The sequence below is a fragment of the Oncorhynchus clarkii genome, chromosome 19 (assembly GCF_045791955.1).
Source record: "Oncorhynchus clarkii lewisi isolate Uvic-CL-2024 chromosome 19, UVic_Ocla_1.0, whole genome shotgun sequence".
Taxonomy (NCBI): domain Eukaryota; kingdom Metazoa; phylum Chordata; class Actinopteri; order Salmoniformes; family Salmonidae; genus Oncorhynchus; species Oncorhynchus clarkii.
This window is the reverse complement of record NC_092165.1, coordinates 16,314,507-16,330,599: the sequence shown is the minus strand read 5'-3', so window position 1 is coordinate 16,330,599 and position 16,093 is coordinate 16,314,507. Positions and strand designations below refer to the sequence as shown.

The 16,093-nt window shown below is 45.8% G+C and overlaps 1 protein-coding gene across 4 annotated transcripts in view; it reads right to left on the bottom strand.

Annotated features, from left to right (window-relative positions):
• The window catches only part of LOC139374851 (phospholipid-transporting ATPase ABCA1-like), a 40,869-nt gene that overhangs the window by 2,512 nt on the left and 22,264 nt on the right, over positions 1-16,093 (bottom strand). The window contains exons 12-47 of one of the 4 annotated variants that reach the window (XM_071116002.1): positions 15,597-15,791; positions 14,657-14,865; positions 14,282-14,458; positions 13,774-13,996; positions 13,420-13,641; positions 13,010-13,214; positions 12,680-12,787; positions 12,368-12,542; positions 11,861-11,992; positions 11,492-11,631; positions 11,220-11,357; positions 10,640-10,911; positions 10,275-10,347; positions 9,915-10,117; positions 9,704-9,761; positions 9,468-9,584; positions 8,918-9,066; positions 8,517-8,641; positions 8,058-8,144; positions 7,702-7,891; positions 7,278-7,372; positions 7,129-7,161; positions 6,882-6,987; positions 6,485-6,559; positions 5,748-5,917; positions 5,113-5,290; positions 4,213-4,328; positions 3,297-3,441; positions 2,887-3,010; positions 2,599-2,728; positions 2,238-2,421; positions 1,923-2,029; positions 1,514-1,655; positions 1,054-1,188; positions 544-740; positions 170-413 (exon numbers count right to left, since the gene is read on the bottom strand). In XM_071116002.1, coding sequence (XP_070972103.1) covers positions 170-413; positions 544-740; positions 1,054-1,188; positions 1,514-1,655; positions 1,923-2,029; positions 2,238-2,421; positions 2,599-2,728; positions 2,887-3,010; positions 3,297-3,441; positions 4,213-4,328; positions 5,113-5,290; positions 5,748-5,917; positions 6,485-6,559; positions 6,882-6,987; positions 7,129-7,161; positions 7,278-7,372; positions 7,702-7,891; positions 8,058-8,144; positions 8,517-8,641; positions 8,918-9,066; positions 9,468-9,584; positions 9,704-9,761; positions 9,915-10,117; positions 10,275-10,347; positions 10,640-10,911; positions 11,220-11,357; positions 11,492-11,631; positions 11,861-11,992; positions 12,368-12,542; positions 12,680-12,787; positions 13,010-13,214; positions 13,420-13,641; positions 13,774-13,996; positions 14,282-14,458; positions 14,657-14,865; positions 15,597-15,791 — 5,379 coding nt within the window. The remainder of the gene's footprint in view (positions 1-169; positions 414-543; positions 741-1,053; positions 1,189-1,513; positions 1,656-1,922; positions 2,030-2,237; positions 2,422-2,598; positions 2,729-2,886; positions 3,011-3,296; positions 3,442-4,212; positions 4,329-5,112; positions 5,291-5,747; positions 5,918-6,484; positions 6,560-6,881; positions 6,988-7,128; positions 7,162-7,277; positions 7,373-7,701; positions 7,892-8,057; positions 8,145-8,516; positions 8,642-8,917; positions 9,067-9,467; positions 9,585-9,703; positions 9,762-9,914; positions 10,118-10,274; positions 10,348-10,639; positions 10,912-11,219; positions 11,358-11,491; positions 11,632-11,860; positions 11,993-12,367; positions 12,543-12,679; positions 12,788-13,009; positions 13,215-13,419; positions 13,642-13,773; positions 13,997-14,281; positions 14,459-14,656; positions 14,866-15,596; positions 15,792-16,093) is intronic. The other 3 variants (XM_071116003.1, XM_071116004.1, XM_071116005.1) reach the window with 3 other exon arrangements.

The following is a 16,093-nucleotide window of genomic DNA, read 5'->3' as shown; positions in this document are numbered from 1 at the left end:
AGCGTTATTCTTTTTATTGTTCTATTTTGTACTGGCAAACGAAGCACTCATTTCATATAACCCTATACAAGACCCCCTCGAAAAACAACATTTCAATAAAAAAAAAGTAAGAAGAATTGCTATGCTAATCAAAATGGCCGACAACATTTTCAACCAGCCCAGCTCTTACTTGGTCTAGTGTTGTCTGGGAAACGGAGTAGTCCTCAATGTGCAGCCACTCCTTGTTCTTGGCCAGGATGCTGAAGATGCGTGCCAGGGAGGTTTTGGAGGAGGACAGCTGATACTGCAGCATGTTCCTGTGCTTCTCCTTCAGAGTGCTGCCTGGAAGCTCCTTCTCAATGAACTCCATCACCGGCCTCAGGTCCGGGTCAGGTCCTGCCACCCGGAGGATGATGGTGTAGCCATCCCCAAATCTAAATGAAGAAACGCATAGGGATGATTAGCGTTAGCTCAATGTTGATCCAAAATGGCCACCGTGCTTCTTCACCAACGTAGGTGTTCACTACTGTACAGTAGGTAACTCCCATCTCTCCCTGTTCTTACCTGTTCTTTAAGTGCTGTACGCTGCCCAGGCAGCGGAACCTCCCATTGACCATGATGGCCATCCGCGTACACAGGGCCTCACACTCCTCCATACTGTGCGAGGTGAGAACCACCGATCGTCCCTCCTTGACGATACTGAGAATGCAGTTCCACAGAGCCCGTCTGGCCTTGGGGTCCATACCAGTGGTGGGCTCGTCCTGTCAGTCACAGAGAAGAACAACACCAGAGCCTGGTCAGACTAGGCCCAGGAACAAGTTGGTGTAGGAAACAACACCCTCTAGCGCCTAGTCTATTGTTGACATCCTCAATGGAGAGACTGGTTTGACCATGATGTGATCAGGAAAAACTCTGGGTCCTAAATACTGTAATAGGTATTGAACATGAATGAAAGGTTGATCCCGTTCACACACATCGATATACTGTAATGTAGCATGACTGAATAACATAACGTTTGGGTATATGAACAAATTATTAGTTAGATAAAAGGCTCATAAAAGTAGGCCTACTCACCAGGAAGACCACTGGTGGACCACCGATCAGTGCCATGGCCGTGGAGAGTTTCCTCATGTTCCCTCCACTGTAGCTCCCTGCTGCCTTGTCCACATACTTGATCAGGCCTAGTTTACGGATGCCCCACTCTGCCACCTGGACCAGAGAGAGAGAGAGAGGTGCCAAAGACATGATTAGACAAACAAGATAATCAAGATCACATGCTATAGCCCACCCGGGCTGGGGTCAATTCCATCTCACTTCAGTCAATTCAGGAAGTAAACCGAAACAACCTGTCCTTAAAAAAACAACATGTCCTTAAAACAATGACCTGCCCTTAAAAATGGACCAACAAAAAGGCAGAGACAAGGTCTCCAAATAAGGAGCATGACATAGTTACCTGTCCTTTAACAGGGCACAAAATGTCACGGTTGTAAGAATGTTTTTTTGTCAAGAGGATAACACACGGACACACACTCACCTCACACACTTCCTTCTCGGGAACCCCCCTCAGGATGGCGTAGAACTCCAGGTGCTCCCTGCCAGTCAGCAGGTCGTTGATAGCATCAAACTGAGGGCAGTAGCCCATGTTCTGGTGCACCTCGTTGATCTCCGTCAACACACTGACAGACCACACAGAGAACGCACGCTGTCAGTCACAACGGCACACACCTCCAAAACAATTTAAGACCCCGTTCACAGTACATATTTCAAGGCCATTGTAAGGCTATTTCAAGACTATCGCCATATACAGCAGTTATGGAAGCTTCAGTGTGAACGAGTTCTTAGAGGCTGTAATCAATCATGCATTTAACCTTTAAGATATACTGTATAAATCCCAGAATAACAATTTGTTCAGCTTGTTTAATGATATTTACTATCCCTCTCACCTCTTTCCCGCCAGGTAAGCTTCACCACTCGTGACTATGGAGTCTCCAGTCAGCATCTTGAAGGTGCTCGTCTTTCCTGCTCCGTTGACTCCAAGAAGACCAAAACACTGGAAGAGAGAGAGAGAGAGGAGAGAAGAGAAGAGTTTCACTGGACTGAACCACCAACAGGATATGAAAGGGGAGAATCTATGGGTCGGGCCAGAAACTTCTCCTGACCATCTGGTCTATTGTAGACTAATGATCAGGTGAGGTCATGTGGCCAGGAAAAACTCCCGTCCCTATCTATGCTGTACAGTGGTAGCAGAGCCAGCTCACCTCTCCTGGAGGAATTCCCACACAAAGACGATCCACTGCTGGTTTCTGTTTTCTATTGTACACCTTGGTCAGCTGCTTGAGTTCCAGAATGTCAGAATGTCCCCCTCCTCCCAGAATCCTTTGCCTCTCTCTGGCCACGTCTTCATCCTCTTCACCAATAGGTTTCTGGTCGGTGCTCATAGATCTGAAACAACCAATTAGATCAAGGAGAATATTTACAGCAGGTCATTATGAACACAAAATGTTTTACTGACTTGACTAGTTTGATATGTATTCATTTTTAAATAGAAAGTGGATAAAGGACACAACAAAAGAGTCTAATCTGATGAATCTGTCCAATGAAATGTCAGGCCACGCCTACCTGGCCTTGATACAGAAGCGGTATTGGATGAGCACGGTGATAGTGAAGAAGACCACACCCTGCACAGCCATGGCGAACAGGTTCTTGCCCACCATGTCCCACGCCAGAGGGGAACGGAACCGGTTCTCACCTAGAACCAATGCAAGGAACAGATGATTGTCAAGAAATAGAAGCACAGCACTGAATTATTTTTTTTAAAACATTAAATCGCGAACTTCATTCATTGACATGACTTTTTTTTGTCCTAAAGTAATAACGAGCTATGACCTATGACCTGAGCCTGCTTACCAAACCTCTCCAGAGCGTCGGCCATGGCCTGGTTCTTCACCATGTCGATGAGGCCTCGACCCAGACAGAAGTGAGGGAAGATCAGGAACACATTCTTCAGGATGTCGTTGATCCCTCCGATCTCCTGTTGTCACATAGTAGAACAACACAATCAATCAGTCAAACTATTACATGTATTTATAAAGTCCCAATTGAATTCAATTGACTTTCAAATGTTGTAATTAAATAAGGGCTGAATTGTAACAGGATGTCACACTGATAAAAAGCATTTCTACAGGGATCTTTCATTTCTGCAGTATTGGTCCACCTAATGACTTTCACAAGTTCTATGAAGTCTCATTAAGCCCTATTAAGTCACTATGAAGTCTAATGAAGCCCTACGAAGCCCTACGAAGTCGTGTTGTACGCACGTTGCTGCCGAAGAGCTCGAGGACAAAGGTGGAGACGCTGCCGTTGATGCCGATGAGGATGTTGACGGAGGTGAGCACCACGTAGGCCGTGCTGGGGATCTTAAAGAAGAAGGACGCCGGGTACATCAGGGGCGTGATGGACCACCTAGGGACAGACATCAAAAAGGAAGTGAGAACATGTGCGTGTACAACTCCCAGTCTTATATAGACGTAGCTTTGCATCGCTGGGACATATGGTGTGTGTGTGAGCGAGGTAGTTTGTGTGCGACATATTGTGTGCGTCAAAGGCAGTGTGTGTGTGTGTGCACGTTGTGGCGTACAGCAGGTCAGCCACCAGGGGGAGACTCGTCGAGGCCTGGTGACAGACGGAGGATAAGTCACGAGGAGAGGGCTCTATCTGCTGGACGTGCCAGGTCTCAACGTGCTCTCCGGACAGGACTAATTGGGGCTGATTGGGGAGTTGGTGAGTAATCAAGGGCTGATTGCTCAACAGTTGTACAAGTCCCATAAAGCTGCCAGAAGGGCAGTGCACAGGGAGAGAGGGGGAAGGAAGGATTCCTGCATGGTTGGGGGCGGTTGCAGAGGTAACAGGAGTGAGGTCTTTTTTTCTTATTTTTTAACCCCACAGGATACAGCCAAACCCGGAGGCCAGAAGATGGTATCCCGGAGAGGGTCCAGGGGAGACCTATTCTTTTATTTTGAACTATTATTTAAATAAATAAACACCTTTGAAATGGAGCTAATCCTACTCTGTCCGTGTCTGATCTGTGTAAACGTTTAGACCCAAAACCCCCTGGTCTGCCACAACGTGTTTTCTCTCGTGTGTGTGTGTGTGTGTGTGTGTGTGTGTGTGTGTGTGTGTGTGTGTGTGTGTGTGTGTGTGTGTGTGTGTGTGTGTGCGCGCACGTCCCCTCACCCATAGAACAGCAGTAGCAGGGCCAGTACAGGCAGGTTGGTGGAGGAGACGTAGGCGTCTTGTTGGAAACAGATGAAGATGATAATGACCAGAGTAGCAGGGACGATGTAGTTACACTGGAACATACAGGAAGAGGCCAGGACATTCAGGACTTTCTCATACAGTCACGTACCATTTCAAGGTGAAGAACCGGCTGCGTACAGTCCAGATACAGAGCTATTCCAATGAGTTGACTTCAAACAACAGAAAATGTTGTGTTTGTGACATTTCCATGGTGTCTCAAGCCATTTGTATTTTTGTAAAATTCTTATATACAGTTAGTGAAAGTCTACATGTCACTTGTACGGTCTTCACATTATGCTGCCTTCAAATGACATCTAAAAAGGTGTGTGTGTTCACTGGTCACTGTAAGACTAATATACATGGTATACTGTATATATCCATACTGACCTCTACACTCTTAGAAAAAAAGGTTCTCCGGCTGTCCCCAAAGGAGAAGCCTTTTTGGTTCCAGGTTGAACCCTTTTTGTTTCTAGGTCAGTGGAGGCTGCTGAGGGGAAGACGGCTCATAATAATGTCTGGAAGGGAGTGAATGGAATAGTATCAAACACATGGAAACAACGTGTTTGATACCATTCCATTGACTCCCTTCCAGCCATTATTATGAGCCGTCCTCCACACAGCAGATTCCACTGTTCTAGGTAGAAACATTTTCGGTTCCTCTGTGGAAAGGGTTCTACATGGAACCCAAAAAAGGTTCTACATGGAACCAAAAAGGTTTCTTCAAATGGTTTTCCTATGGGGACAGCCGAAGAACCCTTAAAGGTTCTAGATAGAACCCTTAAAGGTTCTAGATTTTTCTTTCTTTCTAAGAGTGCAGGATGAGATGAGAAGCTTTACCATGTCCCAGATGAAGTTGGACAGCCAATAGAGGAAGGGCTGCACTCCACTGATGAACTGCATGTGTTTGGCCTTGTTGACTCTCTCCTGAATGAGGAAGACTACGAAGCTGGCCGGGACGAAAGACATGGCGAAGATCACGCAGATGGACACCAGCACGTCCACAGAGGTGGTCATCCTGGAAGGGAGCAGGCAGAGGGAAAAAAGATGCTTCTGAGTCATACATAGAACAAGTTAGAAAGCATTATGCCTGGATGCTTTAAGTAAAGTGTTGCCATGCTTCTTTTTTTTTATAAGAAATAAATAGTAGGTTGGTACTTATATTTGTCCTATTTCATACACATGTCCTATTTCATATACATGTACAAGTGTGTATTAGATGAATGTGTGATTTGAAAATGTTTTTTTTTTTTTGCGTATCCCAACTCCCTCTGATTCACCCCCCATTGAGCAATTGGGATTACGTGCCTTGCTCAACAGATGTTTCACCTTGTCGGCTCGGGGATTCGAACCAGCGACCTTTCAATTACTATAAGGAGGTACATTGTAATACTGTATATTTCTTCCAATCCATGTCATTGATAGATGAGAAAATTATTTCATGGAAGAATTTGAGTTGTCGGCTAGGTACTTACAGTGCGACCTGGGACAGTTGCTCCTTGGTGAGGTTGAGTGGGTGGTTGAAGGCCTGGATGCCATACTTGCTGGGGTCCTGGCCCGCGGGCAGGCTGGCACGCAGGATTCCGTTGTTCATCACGTTCAGGAAAGAACCGATGCTGTGCCACCCCTTGTTGTTGAACCAGATCTGGATGGTGTCAAAGGTTACAGGACAGAGGTTAGGAGGTTAGGAGCTATTAAAACAGAGGAAGAATGAAGTGTGTTTGTAAGGTCTTAAAATGGCGGAAGCGATAAATGCGAAAACTGACTAAGCACACACCTAAAGGCCTCAACTTCCGGTTCTTGGCAGAATAACGGAAGTGATGATGAGTGACTTTAGGTTCTAGAACAAAAGGTCTTTGGTCTGGATATAATCAACACCGTTCAAGTTCCCTGAAAAACTTTGTTCCCCAAGTCTCCTTTCCTAGTCATGGCATTTCCGTTGGTCTGAACCTGCTTATTAAGGTCAAAGTGCTGTCGTAGATATTTTAAAACCCTTTCTGCTGTGTAAGCACGGAAATCTACAGTGCTGGGTCTGAAACAATGTTCCTACAGTACAAGGGGCACGACGCTCAACTTGTGATTAAATGAATCCCTGTGCAATCAAAGTTGTGCAACAAAAGTGGAATGAGGTGAAAAGTGTATTGTGACATTTACTGTCCCAAACGTACATTTCTACGAGTGTGGAAAATGTGCACCAAAGCCGTAAACTAACCTTGACGTTGTTCTTAGTGTCCAGTCCCTGGATAAAACTGGACAAGCTAGCGAGGAAACGGTCAGCAGCAGTCCCCTATACAGAGAAAGACCACAAACCCCAGTTTAGCACGCAAGCTAAACCCTAACAACATTAAATGCCAACATTTAAACAAATAGCAAGCATTGGTAATCACCGAAATATAATTGTTAGAAGGGACAAAGCCCCGCAGACCATGATCATTTGAGTGGAACACTCATGAGTACACTCAATATGGCCTCCGGTCCCTACATCACAGAACCCGGACTTCCATTCTAGTCATTCTATTTCTATGTTGTTAATGCTGTACAGTACATTACAGTGGCATTGGTCCAGGGTAAGTATATGGGATATTAAGTATGTAAATGGCAAGGCTTACTCTTTCCAGGTGGAAGCGTCGTCTGATCTCAGAGATGGCCTGATCAATATCATCACCTGGTGGGAGGAGCTGAGTGTTCCTAGCGCCCAATGAGAATCCGCCATATCTGCATAAAAAAATATACATTTGCATATTATTGAATAACGTGGTACAGAACATTCTCAGACCACTACCGATGCCTATGGCGCGTTCTAAAGACCTGCAGTGTTTTTAGCATTGAGAGATTGACACCTGCCAGTTTGTTTACCTGAATTCATTGACCGAGATTTTGTTCTTCAAACTGTGAAAAGACAACATGTACAGAATTAAAATAAATGTTCCACCTCCTTTCATTTATAGAAAATGGAGCATAAAAAAATATTAACATTTTAAATAAAATAAAACAATAAATTATACCTTTTCCCGATAATCTGAGCATAGGTTTTGACCAGGTAATCTGAGATATTTCTGCCAGTCAGATTTTGCAGGGTACCTTGGTCACTGATTTTCACCTGAAGAGAAAGAAAGAACGAGGTTAAACTTTTGTGGATACTACATTATCTGCATTTCTCTCTCTCTGTATGTGTGTGTATTTGTGTGTGTGTGTGTGTGTGTGTGTGTGTGTGTGTGTGTGTGTGTGTGTGTGTGTGTGTGTGTGTGTGTGTGTGTGTGTGTGTGTGTGTGTGTGTGTGTGTGTGTGTGTGTGTGTGTATGTATGTGTGTGTGTGTGTGTGTGTGTGTGTGTGTGTGTGTGTGTGTGTGTATGTATGTGTGTGTATGTGTATGTGTGTATGTGTATGTGTGTGTGTGTGTGTGTGTGTGTTTTCTCATGGGTGTGTACCTGTGGAGGAGGAAGACCACCAGCTCCCGCTGGGCATTCAGGTAGCATCTTCTTGCGTCCTTCACAGCTGCACTCACAGAGAGGAGAAGGGTTTTCCATACTCCAGTTGCCATTCATAAAGATGTCCCTCACACTCTCCGGTACCTCAGGAACAACCCACTCATCATCCAACGTGTTGCAAGGAGCATGGCTGTTAAGCGAGAGAGCCCGAGATAGATAGACAGAGCGAGGGAGTTATAATCATTCTTTAAAGCAACTAAGTACTTAACCATCAACTCTTTTACAACCAGTGAATATCTGATCCTGTAGTTTAAGCCTCATTCTATTTGGTTAGTAGGGGGCGGAGTCAGACTTACGGTGAGTTACAGCGTGAACCAAAGCCATCGTAGTTTGTCAGGGCATCCAACAGCTTGTTAGTGTCTGCATCCTCAGGGGCGTCGTTGCTGCGAGGAGATAATATCGTACCATCGTCAAGGAAACGGACGCGGCACTACTTCTTACAACCCAATGGGTGACCGACCTTCATTGTAAATGTTTATATAACATCTTGTGTAACAACCACAGTATTCTACTCACATTCATGCTTCTCAAAAGCTACGTTTACTTCATGAAAGGTTCGAGGTTAGTGTCGTTATCATTCCTCTATGTAGGAAACACTATACAGAACATGGAACATTGATTTCCAGGCTTTCTGGCCCCGGTTCAAGTAACTGAGTGAACACGAGAAGCATCTACAAATTCAAAGACGTATGAATACGACTAAAACATTTGTCTGCCACTAATATCGCTCCGTGGAGTTATAGCGTTGGTCGTACCTGATGAAGGTGAACTGTTCTTCATACATGCCAGGCTCCAGCTCCAGGCTGGGGTACTTTCCAAACGGAGGGACGATGAGACTGAAGACGAGGGCGATGCACACAAACACAGCAGGAAGCACGATCTGAAACCAACACAGGACAAGGCTCCGTTTACAACCGGAACAAATATTTGAAGTTGAAGATTAAGAACTACTTCACCACCAAACGAAGAGGTTCCAAGGTCAACACGGCAATTACCCACAATGCCAGTAAAAATGAGGCGTAAACTTGCACAGTACAATAGATGCAGAAAGGTAAAAATGTACCTGCTGCGCCATCCCTAGATCATGTAATGATGATGAATTACAATGTAACACTTAACAACTTTGATCAACTTTTAATTCTGAAGTACAGTTTACCTGAGCGAAGAAGCCTTTCCTGGACCGCCGGGCATACAGGAAGCGTTTCCATATCAACGCCACAAACTGCTGTCGAATCAGACGCCAGCCTTTGACCTGGTACGAGCCTTTACCATCCGAGCCTCCCAGCCAGTCCGTCTCACGAGATTCTGGGGCAGGAAGAGGAGAAACAGAATGAGCCTCACGTGTTCGAGGGTTTCCACTACTTACCACAGCCACAGTCAAAATATGGTAAAAAAAAATGCTATATCGTAAAAAAATGATTTTTTAAAATTTAAGTTTAGGGTTAAGCATAAGACTTGTTTGTGTGATTAGGGTTAGGTTTAAATTCACATTTTAAGAATAGAAATTTGTAGAAATAGTCCGGGTTTATGACTTTGTGGCTGTGGTAACTAGTGACGACAGTGTTCAAGGGCAAAATGCACAAATATGATGCTTTTTAAATGAGATGAGATCCTTCTTGCGAGTTAACAGTCGGACCGAAAAGAGTGCATCATTCCGGTGGAACGTGAGAGAAGAGAAGTGATGGTTCATGGGTAATAAATGGTACCTGGGTCACCTTCTGAGTCGTTGAAGTCGAAAGCGTCGTCCTCGGTGAAGGGTTTCAGGCAGCTCTGGTGGTCTCCGAACGCGTGTCTGCGGTGCCTACGAGCCGGGATGGTGCCATCTGAATGAAAGGCGAGATAGAGGAGGTTGAGTCACGGGATAATAATGAGCAATGGAACATGAATAAATTAAGTATTTGCTATAAAGGGGTTTCAATGGGGCAGTATGATAATGTCTCACCAGAGTTGGGAAGTTCAGCAACGTCCACTCCACTGTCTTCTGCTACTTTCAGGAAAATCTACAAAAAAACATTTAATAATTTTTTTAAATTAAAAGAACCAAAGTCAACATACATTCATCAAAATAATCAACTGCCACAATAACTCACTTATAAGAATATAAATATCTGAAAAAAAGAATAAAATCCAACTGCTTGGTTTATTTGCCGCACCTCTTCCAGAGTGGTGTCTGAGATGCCGTAGCTGGAGATGCCGAGGTCAGAGAGGCGGTCGTCGATCTCGTGGAAGAGCTCCACGAAGGCTCCACCTTTGGCCGCCTTGTAGGGCAGAACGTAGGTGAGTTCATGGCCCAGGTCCTCAACCAGCCTGGCAGCGGGGACGTGCTTGAAGATCACATTGGAGATCATGGCTACGTCTACGAGGGGAGAGGAGGATAAGGATCAAAAGGATTATCGTCAGCATCATTATCGTCACCATCCTTATATTGTTCTTCAAAAAGGTAGTCCCAAAGGGTTTAATTCACCCCTCTTATAGGGACGATGGGGGGCTCACAAGGCATTTGTCTGACTTACCAATAGTGGTGGCTTCACTCTCAGGTTCACTACCCAGTCCAGCGTCAGAGCTGCTCTCGGAAACACTGTCCTCCTGCAGAGAGAAGAGCAACACACGTTCGTCTAACAGACTAAATCCCTTTAGCAAAAGGCCCAAAAGGTGCATTTATATATTGGTCTGGCACAGGGCGATTAACTTGGTTATTATGTGAATAAAAGATCAGAGCACAGTCTAGCTGTGAGTAGATGTCCATTTCTGCAATTTCTCACAACTGTGATGTCTTTCAATCTACCTTTAAAAGTGAGCACCGCAAGTTTATGTGTGTCGGGAGGTGTCGGGATCTGGGGGGTTTTCGTCCCTTCATCCCGGATGCATTTCAATCTACCTTTAGGACTGTGAGGGCCTGGGGTTGCGGCTGAGGGAGGCCCACCTTCTTGCTGTAGGAGACAGAGCTGCTGCTGGAGGAGTTCCGACAGGAGCTGAGGGTCAGGTCGAAGTCTCTCTTCACCAGGGTCAGGTAGTAGCCCGTCCCCAGCTGGGTCTTCAAGAACAGGGAGGAGCCCACGCAGCACAGCTTGCCGTGGGAGATGATGGCGATGCGGTCGCCCAAGATGTCCGCCTCGTCCATGTGGTGAGTTGAGAGGATGATGGTGCGGCCTGAGGGGGAGCGAGAGCGAGAGGAGGTGAGGGTGAAAGGGGGGAGAGAGAGAGGGGGAGCAAGAGCGAGAGGTGGTGAGGGAGTGAGGGGGGAGGGAGAGAGGGGGGAGCGAGAGCAAGAGGCGGTGAGGGAGAGTGTTAGAACCAGGAGGAGGACATTAGATTGGATATAAAGCTAGCCGTTAGCCTATTTACACAATCATTTGCCTGGTTTCCATTATGCAAACAATTTCAGAGCAATTGTTTGCATAATGACAGTCTCACTCCTCCAGCACAGGAGAAATAAAATTATATGTAGAGTTCGTTACCGGCACGATACTTCAGAAGCAGGTCCCAAATTCCCCGGCGTGCGTAGGGGTCGACTCCAGCAGTGGGTTCATCCAGGATCACGACCTTTGACCCTCCGACGAACGCCAACGCCACTGACAGTTTCCTCTGCATGCCCCCTGAGACAAAAACAAACGCCAAGGTCAACTCGAGAAATCATTAAGGGTCCAAATGTAAATTATTCTCAGCAATACTACTATTTTTAACAACAGCTGATATAGTCATCATATCGACAGGAAGGAGAGCCATTTACCGGACAGCGTGTTGCTACGACACTGGCGTTTGTGAGGCAGGCCGATGTCGTTGACGATCTGCTCCATCTCAGCCTTCACCTTCTCCTCAGACAGACCCTTCAGACGGGCATAGAACCAGATGTGCTCCTCCACCGTCAGCCTGGGACAGAGGAGGAGGAGGAGGAGGAGGAGGAGGAGGAGGAAACGGAGGAAGAAAGAAACAGATACAGCCAGTCATAAACAAACAGCTACAATCGTATTATGCGAATTAACTTGAAAGCTTGAGTTAGAACTACAAGTCATTTTGTTTTACTTGAACTAGTGAAGGACTAAAACGGGCAACCCCTGTGAGTATGTATTACAGCCATAGTACAGTAGTGATGACTTACATGCTGAAGAGAACGTTGTGCTGCGGGCAGACGCCCAGGTTCTGTCGGATGGCGCTGAGCTCCGAGCGGATGTCCTTGCCCAGGATGTAGGCGGTGCCAGAGGTGGGCGGGAACAGACCCGTCAGGATGGACCTATCAGAGCCAGGGAGAACGCACAACCAAACCTGTCAATTAACACAGTTTAGTTTCACACATTTCCTATGTACTCATATTGCATCGGACTGCTGTATTTTCAACGTGTCAAAATGTTTTCATTGTATCTGTCCCAACGCTAATAACGATCCAGACAAAAGATTGCCCTTACAATCAAATTCAATTAAGTTGCTTAACATTTCTAGATTGATAAAAGGTGTATAAACCCCATAAGCTGTCCTGCTACAGCTATGTGACGGGAGGTGTCGGCATCGAAGCATATGATTGGTCTAGTTATGTAAGGGATCGAGGGGATTGGATGCGGGTTTTAAAGAAACGCCCCTCGAGATTAAGGTCTTTGATCCTAGGCCTTACATGGTGGTGGTCTTGCCGGCTCCGTTGTGCCCCAGGAAAGAGGTGATCTGCCCCTCGTAGAAACCCAGGGTCAACCCGTCTACAGCCAACTTGTTGCCATGGCTATACACCTTCACTAGGTTCTTGATGTAAACACCAGGCTCGATGTGAGACGGCTCCTCTTCGATGCACACAGCTGAGGGCGAAACAAGGCTAAATTTGCATCTGAAATATCTCAAATCAAAATCACCCAATAATTATTATTATTATATATTTTGTTTAAGTGTTAAATCCATCAATAGAGCGTTAAGCCGTTTTCTTTTTTAAATCTACCTTCCGCATTTCCTTCCTTTCTTTCTTGTATGTTCTTCCCTTGTTTCTCTCCACACCAGTAGGACTTGGTGAAGGGGAAGTACCAGGGTCTGGGGATCCCATACTGGCCTAAAGGGGAATACCAGGCATCATACATGATGGGTTCAAATACACACTCCTTTAGGTACAATATAATATGACGTTTCATAATATGACATTTATTATCTGGTCTAATTTATTTGCCTAATACCGTTGGTAGACATAAGAAAATGTGTGTAGCTATGCTTGGGAACACACTCAAAAACAATACAGGTTCATCAAATGACATGACTTCCTCTGGCTGCTGCTCACCAGGGAAGACAGCCTCGATGTACCAGGTCATGACCCCGTAGAGGAAGGAGTCAAACAGCATGAGACAGATGGAGGTGGTGAGGGAGTAGCTGTCCTCCTCCAAGGGGCTGGACAACAGGTTGGACCACTGGATACCCACTCCCTGCTCCTCAAACAGGGCAAAGTACTCACATCCGAACCCAAACGCCACCGGGGACAACAGGCTCTGGAGAAAGACAGGAGAATAGAATACAAGTTAGAAAAAAGAGGACTATGTTCATGACAAAGAACAAACAAAAAAGTGAAAAAAATAGATTCTAACAGTCTTCAGGTCTCAGGCAAGGTAGCTCGTCATCACGTGAGAGCGTTTCGCAATCCCCATTACAACATTACCACGACAACAAAAGAGTGTATTAGCGATCTGAACTCACCACAATGACTTTAGCCCCGAAGCCCACGTAGTCCTGCCAGGCCACACAGAGGACGTAGGGCAGGTAGAGGGTGAAGTAGATGATTCCCCCGCAGGCCGCCGCCAAGTTGGCACGGGAGAAGATGGTACTGATGAGGAAGCACTGCATGATGGTTACCACAGCAAAGGAAGCCAGGAACAGGAAGACCACGCAAGGGTCGCTGTAGGGAAGCAGGTTCCCCATCTGATTTGGACGGGAGGAGACGGATTAGATTATGAAACAGGGTGAATTGGGTGTGTATGTGATTGCGTAAGGATTCTGTGCGTTCTGTGTGTGTGTGTGTGTGTGTGTGTGTGTGTCTGCTTCCACACACACCTTGAGAATGACCACCAGCAGCGAGGCGGAGATGAGCAGGGGGATGAGGCTGCTGATGAACCAGCTGAGCCACAGGATGCCGTTGTCCAATCCCATGATCCTCATGGTCTCTTTGAGCCGCGCCTCCTTCTCATAGACCACGCCCTTGATGATGAGGGCCACAGAGTACATCCAGGCCAGGGTCATGAAGAGAGGCATGGAGCGACTCATCACCCGCAGGAACCTGGAGAAGAGGGAGCACGGAGGAATCAGGAAATCATGAAAATGATTAAAGATACACCGTACTTTTGCAGGCAGTGTTAACAACTAATCGGAGCTTGTTGCCTCTGCTCTGCCGTCCTATGCTCTGCTGTGCTCTGCTGTCTTATCCTGTGCTTTGCTCTGCTCTGCTATGCTGTGCTACGGCATGATTTTATATTGTGTTATACACAACAATAATAATACACTATAATATTTCATCCTGGCAAAACAAAACAGTGTCTCTCCAAGTCTCCACAACGCTACTTACATATCGTCTACGTAGCAGGGGTAAGGCATCTGTTGGATGTAAACTCCAGTCTTCTCTTGACTGCCCGTCACTGCCCTGATGATGCCCTGTTCAATAACGTCCTGCAGGTAGGAGAAACCACCCCAGATGTAGCGCAGGTCCTCAAAGGGGTCCGCCCGGGGACCAGGGTCCCAGTAACTACAGAGAGACCAGGGTAGAAAGTTAGGAAGACATGTTCATATACCCTATATTCAGGATTGGCGTCTAATACATTATTACACCATACTGGACTCTTGGTAACCGGCGGCCCCACAGGCCAAATACAACCTGCGAGCCAATTTGATTTGGCCAGCCAGAGTTGTCGTAGGAACATTTTTGTTATGTCATGTATCTTACCCATCCTTGATCTTGTTGGTGCGCTCCACGTTGTCGATGTCCATGCGGATCTTGTAGTTGACGTTACCCGGCAGGTCAGAACTGTTGCTACGCGCGATGTCCGGAAACACTATCCCAGCCCAGAACTTCTGGTTGTCTAGGAGACCCATGGATTTGTTGACCAGTCTTTCCTCATTGGCCACTGGCTCTAGTTTATCCAGATTCACACACTGCGGAGGGATACAAGAAGGGTTGTCAGGCTAACAACTACCCGCTTGACTTCAAATGACTTGTACAAATAAATTACAATTTTTAATTGGTTTCTCATTTTGACAAATGCACACTGAAACGCTTATTTAAATGGCCATTGGCAAGGTAGAAATGTGTTAAAGTGATACGCTGCACTAATACCGCAAAACGCATAAGCCAGTATGACTGTTGAAGGTCTTGGCCTTCAGCTTTTCAAGACTCCCATACTTTGAAAGGACCAGCGTCACCCAGCCAAGGCCTATTTGGACCCCCAAAAACTATTTTCAGCCAGTATGTGTCAACTAGAATTATCTGGAACGGGAAAATCATTAGCTTGTCTAATTGCGTTTAACCCTGGCATGGGCAACAACAGTTACCCTTTCATTGAAGCCAATAAAATCGATCAGCATTTAGCTACAGAAAGCCGGGTTACGTAAGACACCGGCAAACTGGCCCAAAGTCTAAACTGTGTTAAATTGATTCGATGTACAAAGGCATGGTAACTGTGATGTTCCCAGGGAACCTGAAGGCTTAGAATGACCGAGCGATCTATTGGGAGCTCAGCGTTAACAGAAACCAACCAGGGACTTATTTATCATCTCATGGGAGTGTAGACTATAGAACATTGGCCAATTCCACCTACGGTACGCAGTTTTCTTATTCGTGTCATCCAGGTGTACAGCGGTCTTTGAGAAGGGCTCAACACACGCACCTCCATAAAGCGGGAGATGGTCTTGATAGCGTCGTCGGTCTCGCCGAACACCTCTCTCCAGGTGTAGGCCGAGCCGGCGGGGCGTTTGTCCTCCGCAGCCTTGGTCAGGAAGCGGGACACGTCCTCCACCTTCCACTCTGTGCCAGCCAGACGGTCGTTGAAGAAGCGGGCGCTGGCGTTGTTCTGAAGCAGCGTCTAAACAGGAAGGAGGTAACAGGTAGATATAAATTCCGATAGAGATGCCGTATTGGTTGCCTATAATTACTTGTGTAGTGTGGAGCTCTCTCATAAGCATTTCCACCAGTTCAATTTTTTTAAGACTAATAATATATATATATATATATATATATATATATATATATATATATATATATATATATATATATATATATATACATCATTGGCCACATATATATATGGAAATACAAAAGAGAATAAGACAAAGACAATGTATGATCTAAACTGTAAATTTTGACCGTTTGTTTTTTGTTCCCTTC